Below are 20,730 nucleotides of genomic sequence, written 5' to 3' on the forward strand. Positions count from 1 at the left end.
TGAAAGATGAGGAAATTTTGTAAAAGGTTGGGAAAATAGATGGATTGGAAAACAATACATGATTATTAATAAAATAACACCAAACGATGAAGAATGGCCATTAACAGCACTCTTAAATCCATAAGAATATTGCAAAACTGTAAGTACGATGACAACATTTAAATTTAAAAGGAAGCTGATGCTTTACATTACGACTTAGACAATAATTATTTTTAGCATTTGTCATAATTCTGAGACTGAAAAAAAAAATAGCAATAATAAAATTAGGTGCGGTTGTGGTTGCATAATTGGATAAAAATGAATGATAAAAGAGTAAATTTTACTATTTTAGTACACAAAACAAAAAACACAATTTTCAGATGGATGTTTTAAAAACATTCAATGGAAACAAGAAATTTTCTAAACTTTTGCATACATATGCATATTAGCATATACATTTTTAATACAAAGAGCAATATATAAAAAATGAACCACAAATGGAATATAAAGAAAATATGATTAGATCTCTCTAGATACATTTTTCCTACGCAAAGTAACATATTATATATTATTTTATAGAGAATTACAAAAACTGAATAAGCAAATATTTCAGAGAAGAATTTTGACAATAAAATTTTAGAATAACGAAATTATTCAGAGATAGCTAAATGTCATAATATAATGATTACACTGTTCAAATTTTATTTGATTATTACTACTCTTTTAAAAAATATAAAAATTTTAAAAATCAGTATATTAAATATGTCTACAGAATACAGTATCAAAATAATTTTAATTAATCAATTAAAAATAGTTTTAAAAAATTCAAATTTTTAGAGGTAAAATTTTAATAAAGAGAAAAATATGAAATTGTTTGCAACATAAACTATAGCAAATAATTTGAAAACATCCCAATCTGAACAAATTAAAGTAAACAGAACTTAAGTTTTATATAATCCAAATAATGAAATCATTCTATTTTTAAATATATAAACTCATCAACATACATAGACTATATATTAAAAATCAACAGAAAACACAACAAAGATTAAAACCATCAATATAGATTAACCATCATTCTTAAAACAACAAGATTATCTATTACGATAATTCACTTCAGACACCATTCAAAATATCCAACCATTCAACATGTTTCAATTTAAAAAAGAACGCATTTTAAAAAATTTGTCAATAATATTTTTTTCAATATTAAATTATTTTCATTCTAATTTTCAAAGCAAATAAAAAAATACTATCCAGAAAATTCATCAACTGCTTAAGTAATCATGACCATATCCAATAAATTTTTTGCTACTGCTTTAGGAAATTATAAAATAATACAATTTTAATAAAACATGACTAGACATTAAATCTCATTAAACGGATTCTTCCACTAACTGACAATTTGCCAATTCCATAGATTGCACAAAAATTTAAATTTAGTTTGATAGCAATTTAAATAAAAGCAGATAATACAGAGTTTTAAAAAATACCACAACTAAAATTGCAATACATGTTTAAATTTCATGCCTCCTATTCACAAGACTAAGTTCACAATAAAATATAATCGTCTTCGTCAGTTCTGCTATTAGTATGAGATAAGGAAGATCTGGCATATCCACAAGGAGTATCAACTTCTTCCACGTGGACTCGCTTTCCTTCTGCTAGTGCAAATACAGGATAGTCTAAATTCATTTTCATTGGAGCAGTAATCTGATAAATAATATAAGAATGGTTTAGTATAGAAAACTAAATTACAAAAATAAATAAGAAAAGCAGAATGCGAGGCATTTGAGGAGGGAATGAAAAATAACTTCCAAAGTTGCACCATTTCATAACAGAGATAAGCTGGCAACTGTTTTAATGTTTTAGATAAGTAAGCAGTATTTAAAGAATTTAAAAACGCTACTGCACTAATATTTATTATATATATATATATATATATATATATATATATATATATATATATATATACGCCTTTAAGAGTTTGTTTAAAAAATTATCAAATTCAATTCCTTAGAATATCAATATTTTCTGCCTTTTCATCACACAAAATATGAATTCCCTGTGAATGATTAGATAAATATAATTGAAAATGACATAAACAAAGAACCAGAAATATTCTTTTTGAAAAAACTTAATATGCTCATTTATATAATATAAAACATATTTAGATAATTTTTAACATAGTTTAAAAGTCTTCCCCCCTTTTTTTATTTATAAAAATGAAACCATAAAAACTATGTGCTCCTCACCCAATCACATGAAAAGCGTAATTTAAAATACTCAGTAAATTTCATCTTCCTTCCTCTGTATGTTTCCTGAACTCACAGGCTCAAAATTCAATTTTTAATCCCATAAAATTACATTTATGAAGTTATGTTATAGGAAATATCCATGAATTAGTTTTATATTATAAAGGGTGTAAAATAAAAATTCTATACAACTATATTGTAAAATGGCTATTTTCTAACTAGTTTAGATTTTTTAAAAGTAATGAATGCATTAAAATATTGTAAGGCTAATATTTGCTTCACATATATTAGAATTTAGCTAATTTTAAATAGGTAATGTTTACATGAGAAAAACAATTTTTATGCAACTAATAATTTATTTTAATGCAACTTCTTATTTACTTCAAAATGCAAAATATTTACTTCAGAAAATTTTTCTACAAAATGTTCAAATTCTTCTCTCTTCCGGAAGTAAAAACCAATTGCGCAACTAGGATCCATTTCAGTAAATGACATAGTGCGGATTGATGATGAATGGAATGACTGTAAATACAACGAAAATCAGAGAATTAAAACAAATTTATTCACCATAAAGATACTTAAAAATTATTTTGCTATAATAATTACGTTGATTTCAGCAAACATTAAAAAACATTCCTAATCTAGAGGCGTAACTCATAAAATACATAAAAAGTTACAGAAAGAAAATTAGATATTAGAAAGAAAATCAGTAAGTTCCTATTCATGGAGCAGGACTTCTCCAAACATAGTTTGATGAACAAGAGGAAGAAGTGAAACATCAACCTAGGTCCGCACAATCCCCTGATCTCAATATAATCGAACCGTTGAGGTCTAATTTATAGCGTTCAATCTGGAATCGATATTCCCTACTGGCATCTCTCCTGAAACTTTCACAAATATCTCCATGATGAATGATGCAATATTCCTCTAAACTCTATTCAGCACTTGTATTATTCGATTGCCAGATGAACCCAAGCTGTCTTATATACCAAAAGTGACCCCATGCCTCATTTTTGCATTTATATGTGATGTTTCCATTTTCTTCTTCTTTTTTTTTTTTTTTTTTTTTTTTTTTTTTTTTCATTACCATCTCTATGATACTAATAGTAAATTCAAACATATATATAAACTACGACTGTGTAAATTACACTGCTGAAAAGATTTAACATACATGGTCATAAAAGAATAGTATGATGATAGTTTTAGTTTTATGGTTGAAAGGTTTTTCTATGGTTGTAAAGTTTTATGGATGTAAAAAGCACATAGCTGATACACAAATGATGGAATTCCATCAAATGTGAACCATATATCAAAAATATTTTAGAGAAGTGACAATGCCAATATAATGATTTTAATATTTAGAGCTAATATATAATAGACAGCATGCTAAATAACTAAAATATACAAAACTCACTTTTTCTAGGCATTTCAAGAATATTTACATTATTTTAACCCTTTCTGGCAAGGGTTACTAAAATTTTTGAAACATAATGTAAAAAGATAAACAATGGGTAAATTCATGGTCAACTATAAATTTTACTGTAAGAATTCCTTTTCACCGATTTCCCTCTGGAGAAAGAAATGCTCAATAGGGGACATTACAAGCTTCTAGCAATTGAAATTTGAGAGAAAATCTTCGGAAATGATCGCTTCAATTTCTTGCAATAGTAACAATAATTATAAATACCTTGGGCGCATAAAAGTTTTTATTTACATTCTATGAAATTTACACTGGTCTGCAAAACTTAAGCAACAGGTGCTTTTTTTTGCCATAACTCCACGATAAATCATCTGAGAGACATGAAATTTAGAAATGAGAGACAACTTTTTGTACTTAAACGATGACGAAAGCATAGTTGCGCAAAAATGAATACAGTGCATATAATATGGAATCAAACAAACAACAACAACAAAAAAGGCTTTACTGAACTCATAGTATCGCTATACATGGTTGTTTGTCCAAGAGGAAAACAAGCAGATGTTCGTTAGTATGGGATATGCCCTCCTCTTACTGCATGGGTTGCTTCTCACCGTTTCTCCATACTCAGCATCAGATTGTCCAACAGTTCTTCAAGTAAGAGTGCCCATTCCTCAATCAGCATCTGTTTCAGTTGTTGGGTGTTCCACGGAGGATGTAATCGTGCCGCAAGGCGTCTCCCCAAAGCATCCCACACATGTTCTATGGGATTTAAATCAGGAGAGAATGCTGGCCAATCCATTCGAGTGATATCTTCACTTTCCAGTAGCTGCTGAACATCAACAGTCCGGTGTGTCCGTGCAATGGCATCCATAAAAACGAAGTCTGGTCCAATAGCATCTCGGAACAGACGCACATGGGAAAAGATCTCCTCCTTACAATAGCGAGATCTCCGGATACAGAACCTCTGTCGAAAACGTGGAGCTCAGTAAGCCAGTTCAGCATAATGCCTTCCCGACAACTCCAGGACCATCATAGCGATCTCTTTCCGTGATGTTACTGGGAGGAAGCCATGTCCCGACGTCTTTCTAAATCAACTGGCGTTGAGAATCACGTATGGCATTGAAATCTTATCCGTAAAGAGGACATGACTCCATTGATGAGATGTCCAGTTTTTGTGCTCCTTACACAACTCTAAACGTGCCACCGATGACCAACTTTCAAAGGGATGCAGCGTTCAGGGCGGTGGGCGTATAGGCCACCTTTGTAAAGGCGCCTGGCCACAGTAAAGCAGGACATTTGTCACCTTGTTGCTGTACACAGTTGCTGAGTAGTGGCGCTTGCTGACTGGTATCGGGCTCTTTTCGCCTGCAGGACGATATATCGGTCATGCACTGCAGTTGTTTTCCTAGGGCGGCCACCACCGACCTTTCTAACAACTGTACGTATGGTTTGGAAGGCATTCCAAACGTACGAAACGACACTTTTGTCGATTCCGAACTCTTCTTCAGCTACACTGGTCAAACTGTTACCCCCTCCAGCTTTCCGATCATTCTTCTACGAGTGAAATCGTCCAAGTGATTTCTTCTAGCCATATTTCCGGAAAGAACTCACTTGCACTTGCAGCGAATGTATTTAATTGCGCCTCTGTTTTTCCTTTCCTTGTAGTCTCGTTCTGCGCGCCGACTGTACTCGTTTTGCTTACATTCACGTCGCCTATGATATTTTATTTTTGAAATTTGCATACGCATCACCTTTCTACTGAATTGCGCGCTCACTGTATTGATCGCAATAACCCCTTTTCTGTAATTTCATGGCTACTGCTTAAAACTTACATTGTTGCTTAAGTTTTGGACACTAATGTAAATCGATTAAGATATTAATAATACATTATTTTAAAATTATCTTTGCAGAGATATAAAAACTAAATCAAACATATGTAAACTTAAAAAATTATTCCAATTTAATATAAATCTTAAACTAAAAATAAAATTAAAAAACTAATATACAAAAAACACGAAATATTTATTATATTTAAATGATTAAAATATTTATTAAATTTATAAATGTCAATTAAAATTATAAATATTACAACGTTCATTATTTTGAAAAAAAGTGCTTGAAGCAGGTGGCAGTGTCTGTCTGCCTCACACATGAAGAAATATTGCATGTTTTACACTTTAAGAACGCTTCTGCTCGAAGTTACACTTCTCACATGGAGATGTTTTTTAGTAAGCTGTGCCCCTATATGAAGATGCTTTTGAAAAATTTAGCAATGAATTTGAATATTACACAAAATTATGAATTGATACAAAAAGAATATGGAGAAATATGATTGGTAAATTTTGCTAAAATTATAATCATTAAAAACTTTAAAAAATTCCCATGATAAAAAAAAAATTGGGGTATTTTAAATATAAAATTAACCCTATAAAAAAGCTCCCATCCCATTATTCCATCATGCTGCTATTTATAGTTCTGAAAAAAAAGTGAGAGGCTATGTTTCCAGCAATTTTTCAGGTTTCAAAATGGAAAGTTTTTTGTTTCCTTTTTAATATCAAAGTTGGTGTCCTTTTCTGTGACCATCACACCACAATAGACTAAATGCTTGGTTTCAATATATACAACACTAAGGAAATTAGCTTAGGGTGAGTTATAAATTTTGCCTATCCATGGAGTACTTTTAAACTAGATAACTGCACATTAAAGACTAATTACAAAAATGAATTTAAATCTGTTTTGAAATATAAAATATGAAATTAACAAACCTTCTCACTGAAATCCTCTTTGTCCATATCGATCGCAGGCTGACAGGAATGTGGATCCATATGAATTAATTTATCATCTATCATTAAATGAATGCAATTAATTTCAACATACATATAGCACATTCAGAATGCAATCATTCACAATAAATTTAATGTTTCACTTGGGATATTTAAATACATGATTTTTTAAAATCAGTAAATATATTAGATTTAAGGAAACACTAACAACAAAAAAAAAAAAAAAAAAAAAAAAACACCAGAATTAAAAGTATTTTGATAATAGAAGTTAATCTGGACAAATAAGATATAGGAGTTGACAAGTGATCAATGTTTCACTCCTTTTTTGCTCTTTCTAAGGTTATTGTTCTATAATAAATAATAATACTAAAAAAATTGAGCATAACTTTCCAAAAACTTATTCACGAAGTTTCTATGAGAGAACATTTAAAAACATTTTCTTACAAAAATGAACTGGAAAAAATATTTATCTTATAATAAAGTAAGCCAACTAAAAATGTAGATTTACCATTATACAAATGATGAAATATAAAGTTGATTCACCAGTGACTGGAAATGTTTGAAATTTATGTTAATTCAAACTCCATATTTCACTTTATTTTTATTAATTTTGAAACTTTTCTAACTTTTATAGATTAAAATGTAATAAAATAATTCCTAATTTAAAAAATTAATGCCCTTTTTAATGAAAAGATTATTCAAATTAAAATTACCTTCCCATACATTTTTAATTGATTATTTTCAGCTAGCTAGCTTTATCATGGCATAGATTTAAAATCATTTGTGATAATGAAATAATAATATATAATTCATTTTCTAAGAATACTATTCCAGTTTATAGCACTAAATGCAGTTTTATGAATTTTACTGTAGTATGGCAAATACAAAAATATATTTATTTCAGCAGAACTGCACACTAAAAAAGGCTGCAATTTATTAACAAGGACATTTTTTTATGATGGGCATTTTACAATAAAAGAAGAATTAAACAAGTGAATTTTTTTTTATGCATATGACATATCAAATAAGTGTTATGATTTTCAATGATTTTAAAAATGGAGCTCAATTTTTATACAGATTTCCTTCATTTAATTCAATTCACCATATGATAAGTAACTAAACGGAATTAAAAAAATAAATACAAAATTACAGATGGCATATAAAAATCTTAAATAGAGTTTCATGTATAAAATATAATTTCATTGGCATTAAAATGGAACTCACCTTGCCAACCAATAAAATATAATGCATGCTTAGGACGACCACCAATGATTCCAATGCAGTGTTCATATGCTAAAAGGCTTTTCAAACATGGTATATAAAAAGGATTAATTTTATCATTTCCCAATCGCACAGAAACAAAAAGGATTAAGCTTGTCCATGCTGACTCAAAACTGCTAAAACTTGGAGGACTAAAATTGGAATATGATGGACACGGATCAATGAAACTTGCATCAGATTCATCAAATTCACTAAAAGGTATACTGTCCGGGCCATATCCAATAGATGAAAATGTATTTGACACACTTCCAGATGATAAAGAATAATTTTGTCCAACTGGATTTGTTTTAGAAAAATCCATATTGTTAGATACTGGAATTTGATCTCTCTCTAAAGCAGACATGGGCCTTTCTGCAGGTCTCAAACATAGATCCATAACATCTTGTTTAAATACTGTAAGAAAAAATAACTTTATACAGACAAGATATGAACAAATACTTTATGTACAATATATTTTATGCATAATTATTTGTTGGCTCAAAAAAGATCCTTTACAAAATATAAGAAATTACCACAAAATGAGAATGCTATTTCCTAATAAATTCTTTGCAGAATTAATTTATTTAATTTTACAGAATGATGAATTATTTTTCTTAATAATTAATAATAATGAACTCCATATTTTGTAACAAGAAAAGGGCCATTTATGTTTGTTTGGATTTTATTTTTTGTTTAAGTGCTCAATATTTTTTACACTAATCTCAAATCTTTTGCTGTAATAATAATTATTATAATATTGCATATAATCATACACAGAATAAAAAATTCTGGCACCAAAACATTATTAAATAACACATTTAGTATTAATTTTTTGGATACAAAATATATCTTACATTTATCCCCCCCCCCTACAAATGAGAAAATGAAGAATGTCAAATAATTTTATTGATTCATGAAGTGATAACTGATATTTTAGATTACCACAATTTTTGTCTGTATAAAATTACACTTTTTTTCTTAATATTTAAATGAAAGCCAAAGAAGATAAAATAAAACTGAAAACTATAAATTTCCTTTTTTTTACTAATTAAAGAGCTGTTCCTGTCAAAAAGAATTTCACACTTTTAAGAAAGAATGCAGAAATTATACCTATATTTATTCTCAAACTTTAAGAACAATTATGTTGTTTTTAGTCAATTATATTTAGATGCATTATTTGAAATTCATTTTTCTTATTTTATTACTCAAATTAATATAATTGATTGATAATTGCTAAATTTTTTCAATGCAAGTTTAATCAAATTAACTCTGTTGTGTTTATGCATATAGGTTCTAATGTAAATTTTTTACTATAAAGTTAGTTCTTAAAGACATCTGATAAAATAACTATTCTCAAAATAAAATATTACATATATAATTCTTCTTATAATTAGACATCCTTTCAAATTTTTATTCATGTAAATAGCAGAAAAATATGGGAATATAAATATTTTGTCGTGAATGAAGTAGCAATCGATTTTAACATGTAGGCTGTAACTTTAGAGAAGCTTTTAAAGTGTTATAATTATTACTATCAATATATAGAGAATATGTAAATCTTAAACACATAAATAGGGAAACTACCCCTAAATATATATTGTCAAATGTCTCCTGAGGTAATCATGGTATATTAACTGAAATTTAAGCTATGGGTATTTCTTCCATGGGGAAAAACAGATGCTGCCATAATAAATTTCATAGCTTTTACAATTTTAAGTATGTAAACAATCCCCTACAAAATTTTCTGTTGCAGCATCTTTTAGTATTAATTACAACCTTTAAAACTGTATTTTTAGTTTTCACACAGGATTATGGTTAACAGAATAATGCTAGGTGGACCCCCCACCCCAAGCTGTACATTAGAAAACCTCAAATCCTGCAAATTATAATACTATAAAACTTCTCCCAATTAATATATAATCTATATAAAAATCATGAGCAATAAAATGAAATACAATGGTCATCAAATGACAAAGCTTACCAATTCCATCTAAAGCCACATACATGCATACATTTCTAAGTTCAGAGTGATCTCGTTTAGCTTGAATAAGAGCATCCCTGAAGGAGAAATGGTATTTATATAAATTAAAATAATAAATTTAAGGCACATGTGTACAAAATTCCAAAATGTAATTTTGAAAAGTGGAATATTTTTTCATAGCAAGAGTCAAAAAGTTTTAATGAAAAGTTTAAAATGTATGGCAATTCATCTCCTAAAATAAAAGTTCATTAATACAAATATAATATCTGCATCACCAAACATGTGTCTAGGAAATTAAAAACTTTTATTTTTTAATAACAATTTATAATATTTGGTGAATTAATATTTAATAAAAGGTATACATTTTTTACAAAAGTAAAAATATTTCTTTTTTTACCATGAGAAGAAGTTTATTTCAAGAAAATCAATACTTAAAATGGACAAAGCATTTTGACTAATTTATCTTTCCTAATATTAAAACCAATATTCCTATTTAGCTTTAATGAAATGATCAGTATAAGACTAAAAAATTGTTAGTTTTCAGCTCTATAATAAAAAAAACTAAATAACAAAATGCATTATTATGGTTTTTCTTTTTCTAACATATTTACCTCAAAACCTGAGCAGCATGAGTTGGACCATACCAGTCACCAGCTTTCCTACCATAATTTTCACCAAGGGAAACTAAATGATGTAAAGAAAATGGGCTATTATCAGATAATGAATCACCAAACCAACGGAGAATCATCTTATACAAATGTTTCTTTTCAGGAGGCTGATCAGGAACAACACGCCAATCTGAAATATTTAATAAAAACTAATTTAGTTCAAGAACATCATGTATTACTACCATTTAATTTTTTAAAAACAAAATAAAACTCAATGATTTTTCACACACATAAAAAGAATATAAGGTTTTAGCTAGGATTCAGGCTCAGCTCTTAAAATTATTTCCAATTTAATGTAAGTAAACCTTAATTAATAGTCAGTTTTGTTTGGTTAATAACTATACTTAAAAATAAGATTTTTTCAAAGTATAATTCAGGAATGAAAATCTACGCAACAATAATTTGAAATAAAATCTGCATAAAATTTGATTTTTTTTTAAAGGGTCAACTGAACAATTATTTAGCGGTTCTTTATAAAACATCTAAACTAGTAAAAACTATAAATTTACTGTCAGAAAAATCATCAATACATTACAAGATGACTCATGTCAGAAGAAAATAAACTTTAACTCAACTAAAAATGGCCAATTCTATAATTGGTATGAAAAAAAAGTCAGATAGAATTAAAAGTTGCAAATTTGTTTCGCTGGATTCAATAATAGGTGATCTTTTAAAAAAAATTATACAGCATATGGTATATAAATTATATATTCGAAAAATAAATTATTAGGCATACAAGAATTTATGCCGCCCCCCTCCTAATTGTAAATAGAATAAATAACCCTATAATAATTTAACAAAAATAAATATATCCTCATTCACCCCCACTCTTTGAAGAAAATTAATCACAATAAAATATAATACCAACAGAGCTGAGGAAATAATTTTTGATGATGTCCTTAAATATTTTTTTTTCTTCTCAAAAAATGAAATTTTAATGCATGCTTTTAATACTTTTACATTTTTAATAATACTCTATATGAAGATAAATCATAAATTAAATGTAGTTTGCAATATATGAAAGTTTGACTTAAATCAGGAAAAAAAAAAAAAAAAAAACTTTAGTTGGAATAAGCATCTTGAGTTCAGATTTAAATGCAGAAAGTATAAATAGTGTAAATCTTCAAAAAAATTTTTCATTCGATTAAAAAATGTTTACCTTTTGAATAGCAACATTAAAAAAAATTATTTAGATCAAAACCATTGCTTAAGCTAAGTTTCCTAATCTATGCTTTGAAAATACATCTTAAAATATATACACAGATTAGAAAATGGACATCATTGCATTTTTTTCAATGAAACTTTGAATCAAATCACAAAAGATCATTTTTTAAAATACTGTCATAACTATCAATAGTTAAGCTATCTTAATTATTATCAATTACACAAAATCATTTTTGTTAATAACCAAAATAGCACCTCTGTTAAGAAAATGGCACACTAATGCTTGAGCCATCATCATTTGACCACATCTTAACATGCAACCCCAACCAGAATCTGATATATAATCTGTTCCAGGTATTGTTGGAAAATTTATTCGATAAGTCAACCATATTCTGCTAAGAAGATCAAGCTTCAGCTGTTTAGAAACATCCTGTGAAACTGGACCATCTAAAAAAAGTTAAAATAAAATAGGAAATCAGACAATATAATAATTAAATTAGGAATTTTATTAAAAACAAAAATTCCCAGATTTTAAATAGTTATATTAATTTTATATTAATCATCTTATGTTGCAAAATATAAAATAAAAATCTTATCATACAACACTGTAACCTGATTATCAGTAAATAAAATTACATACCTGTTAATTTATTATGATAACATTGTCCAAGTAGCCATGTTGCAGAATCCAATTTTAAATTTACCTCTCTCTTAACTCTCCAACCTATAATGAATTTAAAAATCTAATGAATTTCAAATATCATTGTAAACCAACATATTAATATCATTTTCAAAAATATATCATATAAAAGATAAAAATTAATTATTAAAAACAATCATTAAAGAGCTATCAAAGAAAATCTACATAAAACATCACTGAGAGTAATAACCATATAAATAAAATAAATGAAGTAATTTAATGATGTCATATTAGAAGAAAACTTATATTAAAACTCTTTTCCTTTCATTGGTTGCTTTATCATAAGTGTATTAATAACAAGATGTGTAAGTGAAAAAAAGTTTAACGTAACAACAGAAGTGCACTGTTAAAATAAATGGTGCCCAAGACAAAATATGAAATAAAACACACTAATATCTTGTCTTTGAAGCCCCTTACTTTATATTGCTGATAATCAAATAGAAATCAGATATAGCCTCATACAAATAAAAATATTACATTTCATAGAGTTTTACTATAAAAGAAGGTTAGGTCAATTCAGGAATAAAGTTGTAAGTTTTCATTAAATAGAAGTAATCTGCATCAGGATTAAGAAAAGACTTTAGTTTCAACAAGCTGATTGTCTTTCTTTTTTTACCCAGCTAAATAGCAATTAGCTATTTAGAAAAATGTAGCTGGGAAAGTTAATGCATCAACTCATAAAGTACAAATGATTCTAAAAACAATTAATACATTTATATAATAGAATCAAAGCAAGACACAATAGCAATAATTCCAGATATATCATTTAGGATTAATTGAATATGCTGTCACAGAGAAGAAAACGATTTCTGGTTTTCTTAGCAGAGAAAATTTAAATTTTAGGTGGTTTTTATAATTATTATTAAAAGTGTCAATAATGAAATTAAATAATTAAAATTAAAATTCAATAATTAAAATTAAAATTCAGCAATTAAACTTGCTACTTCGAATACAATTTTGCCAATACAAACAACTAAACATATTTTTATAGATTCTATTTAGCAAATGATTATTTAAATGACAAAGCAAATCATCATATTTAAAATAAGCAGCCTCTCTCTCCTTTTTTTTTTTTCTAAAATCCATAAATATAGCAAATAAGCCTCATAATTTATTAATAAAGCTTTATAAATCTTAATTCAAAAGAAATACACTTTACCATATTTCATATTATTCCACATAGTTCGTAATTTTGTTTTCATTTGGGTTTGTTGGGAGCTGTCATTCGAATTCGCACTCACATTTTGCTTCTTAAAAACAAACGGTTTCGAATTTACTGCAAGATCATCAACGTTAGGGTCGTCTGAAATATGAGTTCTATCTGAGCCACTACCTTTTCTTTTGTTCAATAATTGTCCGAGATGAAATGAAGTTGATTTCGACTTTTTTGTATCTTTACAACTTTCATCGGAATATTTTAAAGGAGAATTAGAAATTCGTGACGAAGGTGAATTTTTAGGAGATCTAATTTTTTCAGAAGCAGTACTCTCATTGGAGCAATATCCCGAATTTACACCTTGATAGCATGAATCAAAAGAATTAAGCTCATCATCTGCTGCTATATGAGACTGAATCAAATCATCTACATCAAGATTTTTGAAAGTCTGGGGTTCAGAAGAATACGTTTTGGGACTCATTCCTACAGAACTGGTATTTTGTTTGTTTGAGGAACCACTTGAAGGAGCTATACAGTCAGAATTTGAAAAATATTGCTTTTCGAACACATTTGTTTCTTCACATTTATCACAACACAGTATTTCAAAGTTTCCAGAGGCACATAGTGAATCAAGCTCATCTCCTTGCACGTTTGTTGGTTTTGCATTCGACATTTGAGTAGCTATAATTGAATTTCAGGGAAATTTCAATAAATTAACACATTCACCCCATTCTAACATCAATAACAAACCGAAAACACGAAATGAAAACAAATGATTTATAGAAAATAAAAGTTACAGTTACATTACAAAACGACGATATTGCTATAGAACTTTTTTCTCTTAAAGAGAATTGGAGGTAAAACCGACTTTCATTTATCCAGGGTGTATAATTAGCACCCAGTTTGGAACAATGATGTAAAATATCATTGCTATCAAAATTTACTTTAGTTACATTCATCTTGTAAATTTAAATAAGAACGTGCCATGAAAACAGCTACAAAGAATATTCGAATCATGCAAAAATATATATTTAATCATACATGTTACATTCACTGAATAAAAAGTAGAATTCTAAGATAAATTCAATTATCTATTAATGCAATTCTTAATCAAAAGATCACCTGAACAGCTGTGAGGTATTTATTAAAAATAAATCGACAGTCACCTATCTGGCAGAGTGAGTAATAAGTAGAGATGCATAATCCAAGATTTTTCGAATAAAAAATATTTTTGCTATTGTTATTTTCAAATATTTGTTCCAATTAACTGTTATTTTAATCACATTTTTAATTAAAAATTATTAGCTAATAATAAAATTTATTAATTATAATGGGGTCAATTCACGGTCACGTGTCATGTACCAAACAAACCGCTTCTGTTCAATTTTCAATCGTTCTGCGCATGTCGTGATGTCTGTCGATAACGTTGATGAAACCATCGTTTTATAAATATTACGCTAGCCGATCAATTATGAAAAACTTCTGATTTTTTAAAAAGAAGATATTATTTTGAATTATTTAATCTAAATTTTCGTAGTTATATAATTTTATTTTTTATATTAAAATTTTAATTAGTATTTTCAATGGAATTATTGTTTTTGCATAATTAATTACCATCGCTTTTTAATTCGTTTGGTGCCACTTTATTCTTTCCTTTCCATATCCCTTCCTTTTTTATCCAAAGGATACATTTTGACAAACGACTATGGCAGTGTTTTTGAAAAATTACATATGTTCGTTTTTACATATTATTTAAATAATATTGAATGGTGAATCTTATGAATATAGTTCTTTTAAAAAATAATTATTACTCTTAGATAAGTTAATATTTTAAAGCTTACTAATAAAATTATTACATTTTTTTCTTATGTAATTATTTTTATTAATATTGAGACTTTGATGTTTTATGTTTGCTCAGAGGAAAGAACATGAAACTCAAATTAGTATATATTGAATAAATTATGTTTACAATTTCAAATTATAAAATATAAAAGGCATAGATACCTTTTTTTAAATCTATGCAACTTAATGAATCAGTTATTTCATTTTAATTTGTAGAAATCATTAAATGAAAACAAACTGAATCAAATTTTCATAATTTTTATTTACACATTACAAAAAAAATATAGATCAAATATATATGATAATTATTTGGAAAAATAGGATCAAATGGATGTTTTAATGCACTCACTAATTCAAAAAACTATTTACTATTTATCAACATCTATTTTTCTAGACACTTAGAAATAATATAAACACAGTATTACAAGAATGTCAATGTAAATAATGAAATCAGTTTTATTCAACAGAAACATCCTAGATACTAAACAACATTTTTTTTATCACCAATAAAAACATAATGTTGAACAATATACTTTTAAAGCAGAACATTTATGAATTTTTTTAATGCTAAAGTTACATTGATAAAAATTACATTGTATGAATATCATAAAATAAAACAAAAACATATAATACAGTAAATTTAATAAACAAGAATAAGGTCATGATAAATATATATATATATAGAGAGAGAGGGAATTAAAATAGGATATAAAGAGTAGTTGAAAGAAACACTTTTATGCTTTTACAGAATTTTATAATTCAAGATTGATATGTTAAAGAAATAGAAAAAGAAAAAAAAAAGAGTCCAATATTTTCTGGAATGAATCTCTTTCTTTCTTACAGAATCCTGAAGTTCTTGTAGCTCATTTTGCAAATTGCTGATTCTGTCGATTATTTCAGAAAAAATAATAGTCTGGGAAGAAGCAGAGTACATTCCACTGAAATCAGAATTCATATAATTTTGCTTAGTAATCAATTCTCTTGCATTTATATACTTAACTTATATATATATATATATATTTCTTATATATAGCATTCAATTTATCAAATTAAGAGCACTTTTAATAAAATACATCAATTATATATATATATATTATAACAGTCAATAAGAAAATTGGATTTTTAGTAGTTAGTAAAGGATTCACTTACTAAATAAATCTTTAAGAAATTTATTCACTTCCACCTAAGTTTAGCATTATAGCAGTTGTTATTTTTGCAACAGGAATTTGTTTACTTACATTAATTAAATTTAGATAAAATTTTGTAGAAAAATGCAATGTAATATTCATGTAAACATTTTAAAACCTTCTAAGCATATTCAAAATTGTCAGAAATTTCATCAAATGTGAATAAAGCAAATTAGAAATGCACTCATGTTTTTGTTTGATTGTTTTTGATGGCAAATCGCTTACCGATTTCTTTTTCTTCGAATAGTTTTTCTACCAAATTACTGGAACAGCTATATTTAATAAATGGACACACACTGAATGAATTCTTCAAAATGATCGGAGCATATCACCGACTTCGAAGGCTTGAAAAAATCTATACCAAAGCTATCAACCCAAGTCAGGATTGTTTAAAGGAAAATAAGAAAACATTTTATCATGACAGTCACTCTTGTATTTCGCATCAAAGCATGCATCCATCAGCACACCAGTATTTCTTCTGTTAACACATAATAAGAGGAAAGAAAATGACCCAAACATTATAATTTCAAATGTAAACAAAAAAAATCCGCTTCATACTCGGCGGAGAACGTTAATGGCAGACTAAACGACGAAAGCGGTGCGGATGAAACTTAAATGCCATGCGCGAATAGGTCATGACATGTGACTTTTACGTCACATGAATTGACCCCATTGATATTTAATTTATTAATTTAAGCAATGTGGGATTGACTTAATTTATATATTTAAGCTAAAGTTTTAATTTTAATTTTTTCCAATACCATTTTTTAAAAATTTATTTATTGGAGTAAATTTTTTTCTGAAAAAATTGAAACAAAAAAGCGTCATTTCTTTAAAATTTTCACTTTCGTTCTATATTCTGCCAATAGATGGCGCCTACAGAATGAATGATAGTAGAAGGTCACGATACAGATAATTAAAAATTGTCTTCATGGGATATAAGGATGAAGAATATTTTACGAACGGTTATTATGTAAGCAATATCAAAAAGTCACAAATACCAGTGATCAATACTTTTGAAAGATTTCAAAGAGAGGTGTGATTCAAATCCTTGATATTATTTTACTGTTGATATTTCGATTACAAGTCCTGAATCACGGTAGAAGGTAACAATCGATAATATCTGTCCAATTAAAGCTCAGGAACAAGAATTCAGTTATGCATAGGGAAAGTCTTTTACACACTGTCGCACGTTCCAGGAAAAGACCCCCCCCCCTCCCATTGATGTTTTGGGGCTTGCTGGTCACAAGCAGAGAGTGTCTTATTTCACAAGGAGCTCCATGCGTTCCTTCAATCAGTAGCATTTCGCTTTCTTTCCCCTCACTTGAGGTTTTCACGGATTCTTTGATATCTGTTCATTTTACCGACAATTTGCGAAAAGCTCACAAGATCTACGTCTCTGGGCAAAAGTAATCCTGCAATGGTCATTTTATATATTTGAGTCTACAAAACCAATGATTTCATTTATCTTTTATATACCTCTCAAACTGTTTTTTGCAAAAAGCATAAGAAACTTTATGTTAATATGGCAATTTATTTATTTGCATGGATCAAATCCTTGACATGATTTTATTGGTGATATTTCAATTACAGGTCTTGGATTACGATAGAAAGTAACAATCGATACGATCTGTCCAATTAAAACTCAGGAACAAGACTTCATTCATGCATAGGGAAAGTCTTTTACACACTGACTCACGTTCCAGGGAAAGATCCCCCACCATTGTTGTTTCTGGACTTATTGGTCACAAGCAGAGAGCTTCTCATTTCACAAAGAGCCCTGTGCACGCCTTCAGCCTGGAGCATTTCGCTCTTTTCCTCCTCACTTTTGGTTTTTCCAGGGTTCTTTGATGTCTGCTTATTTCGCCGACAAATTGCGGAAAGCTGCTGATCTACATCTCTGGGCGAAAGTGGTCCTCCAATGGGTTAGATGGCAAATTTACGATCATATCCGTAAAGGAACGGAAACTCTCCTAAACCATGGATGCTAATGACTATTGCTGGAAGCAAAGGGTGGTGTGGCTACAGCAGACATGGCTATAGCGGACACATAAGATTTCGTGGTCAGAGCGGACACTCCGAAACTCATCATGGTTAGAGCGGACACATTTCCCCCCCATCTTAGAACAGATAAAGAGAGCAAATAAATAAGTAAATAAATACTTTTAAAAATCACAAATATAATTTAAAACTGTATTTTAAGTGGCAAATCTCTTTCACGTGAGATAACGTTTTTTTTACCGAATTTTTCTGTTTTTGCACTCGATTGTCGAATTATAAGGATAAATACACTTCTACCAATCAAATTTAATTATTAATATTGTATTATAGTGCGAATGCATTTTAAACATAGCGAAATGTAATAAAAATAAAAACATTCAGATAAATATTTAAAAATTAATAGTAAGTAACGGTATAATGAAGGGTATGAACGAATTTCAGGGATTTTGTGGAAAACTGTAATTTAGAGTCAAATAAATATTAGAACAGGTGCAATTGCTATAAAATTAATTAGTTTCATTAATGTAAGTAAAAATAAATACTAGAAGTAAAATATATAAAACAGATACAAGTAAATAAAATAAAAATAAATACAAGTAAATAAATACTAACTAACCTTTATTATAAAGGCATAAGTATCATTTACCATTGGTTACAATACTTAAAGATTTTAGACATTTTTCTAAATTGTTTGATGTTTCGAAATCTTTTAGGATGTTTTCAATTCTTTCATCCAATTTTACATATGCTTTTTTTCTTTTTATTCCGGGGTCACCTAATTTTCTGGATTTCAAATTAAAAGACACTTTTTGCGTTTCTTCTTTTAGTATTTTAACTAATAAGTGGATATTAGGCTGGTTTCGGCCAGTGATTGCATTTAATTTGGAATTTCATCCTTCAACAGAATTATTTGTCCTTTAAAACGCTGTCCATATACATTCCATACTTTAATAGGCATATTTGGATTGTCCATCCACTTCTCGACAAAATAATTAATGAATGTGGTAAGTTTGTCAATGCTAAAAGCTTTTTCCCATACAGTGCTCCAAGCCTCATCTATGTGTTCAATTGGCAAGTAAGCTAATGCAGAAATCACTGTACAGACATTTCTTATATCTTCGTTCTCTTTATATTCCTTTGCAAGACCCATTTCTTGTATCTTACGCCACAAACACTGATTAAAATGAATGTTACAACCGGAAATAGTCGAACTGGGAAATTCTAACATACAGCTATTGATAGCTGCGGCTTCAAAATCCAATTTTATAATGTCCACCTTCCACTTAGGTCACCAAAGTTTCACTTCCTGAAACATTGCAATGTAAGTTGCTTGTAGGTGCAAAGCTCGAAACTACACAATAGATGACATGTGACTGATTAGGGAAACAACACAATAGGTGCAAGAATGTCCGCTCTGCTCACCCAGCTCCTTTCACATGTCCGCTGTAGCCACTGTCCGCTCTGACCACGCAACCAAGCAAAGAGCTGCTTATCTCATTGTGCATAAACCAGATTTCTTACGAGCTCAAACTTCCACATTGAAACACTTTTTTTTAAGAGGTTTCTGCCGACAGTCAATGCTGCAAATAAATTCCATATGTGATATCCCTTAAAAGAATATAAAGCCAAAATTACTGTCATTTATTAAACATTTTCCATGACTAAAACGGGTTGATATTAACATAATTAAATTGTCGGTGCCCTGTTAGTATGAGAGTTCTCTGCCGCCAAAGAATGTCCAGTTTTTTAAAGCCGATCTATGACTTATTTTTAACTCCTTTTAAAAATAAAAGAGATATTTTAAATAAGATGCCATTGATAAATTTCCCATCATAGATAGTTAAATACATCTTTGATGATGCATAGAAATTCATCCAAATGTAAATGCTTTTCTTTTAAATATGTAACAGAAAATCTAAATGTTGATATAAGGTATTTATCAATGATTTTAATACATCATCCTTAATATGGCTGGCAGTGTGGTAAAGAAAATAAACTCGTTTGTTAAAATTTCTAAGTTTTTATTATTAATTTTATTTTCAGTATAACATAGATTTCTCCTTAGTGGGAAAAATTATAATGTTCGCATTAAAATTATTTATTTTAACTAATTCTTGTTCTTTTTTTCAATAAAGTTTTTTTTCTTAAAATATTTTTATTTGTAATGCAAATAAATAAATTACTTTTTTAACATAAATTTTCTTATGTTTCTTTCTAAAAACTGTTTGAGAGGTACATAAAAGGGAAATAAAAACACTGGTTTTGTAGACACGAAAATATAATAACACATAAATTTGCTGTAAAGTTGTTTCAAGAAAATGCCAATAATACTTG

The 20,730-nt window shown here is 28.3% G+C and overlaps 1 protein-coding gene across 1 annotated transcript; it reads right to left on the bottom strand.

The window, feature by feature from the left end:
* Nucleotides 1–806: 806 nt before the first annotated feature.
* LOC129961035 (cysteine protease ATG4D-like) lies at nt 807–14,133 on the bottom strand. The gene is made up of 9 exons (XM_056074827.1): nt 13,370–14,133; nt 12,151–12,234; nt 11,766–11,957; nt 10,290–10,476; nt 9,679–9,755; nt 7,662–8,111; nt 6,420–6,496; nt 2,637–2,756; nt 807–1,692 (listed from the first exon to the last, which is right to left on the bottom strand). Exons 1-9 carry the CDS (start codon nt 14,037–14,039, stop codon nt 1,531–1,533), a joined length of 2,019 nt encoding a protein of 672 aa, XP_055930802.1. The 5' UTR covers nt 14,040–14,133; the 3' UTR covers nt 807–1,530.
* Between the last annotated feature and the right edge of the window lie 6,597 nt (nt 14,134–20,730).

Source organism: Argiope bruennichi, chromosome X2, assembly GCF_947563725.1.
Source record: "Argiope bruennichi chromosome X2, qqArgBrue1.1, whole genome shotgun sequence".
Lineage (NCBI taxonomy): Eukaryota > Metazoa > Arthropoda > Arachnida > Araneae > Araneidae > Argiope > Argiope bruennichi.

Bases quoted from the DNA above. Each gene is read 5' to 3' on its own strand.
- LOC129961035 (XM_056074827.1), bottom strand. From the start codon at position 14,039: ATGTCGAATGCAAAACCAACAAACGTGCAAGGAGATGAGCTTGATTCA. The intron at 2,757-6,419 runs GTTTGTTAATTT...TTGTATTTACAG, and splicing joins AAGAGGATTTCAGTGAGAAG to TCATTCCATTCATCATCAAT. The intron at 1,693-2,636 runs GTAAATATTTTG...ATTATTTATCAG, and splicing joins TTGTAGAAAAATTTTCTGAA to ATTACTGCTCCAATGAAAAT.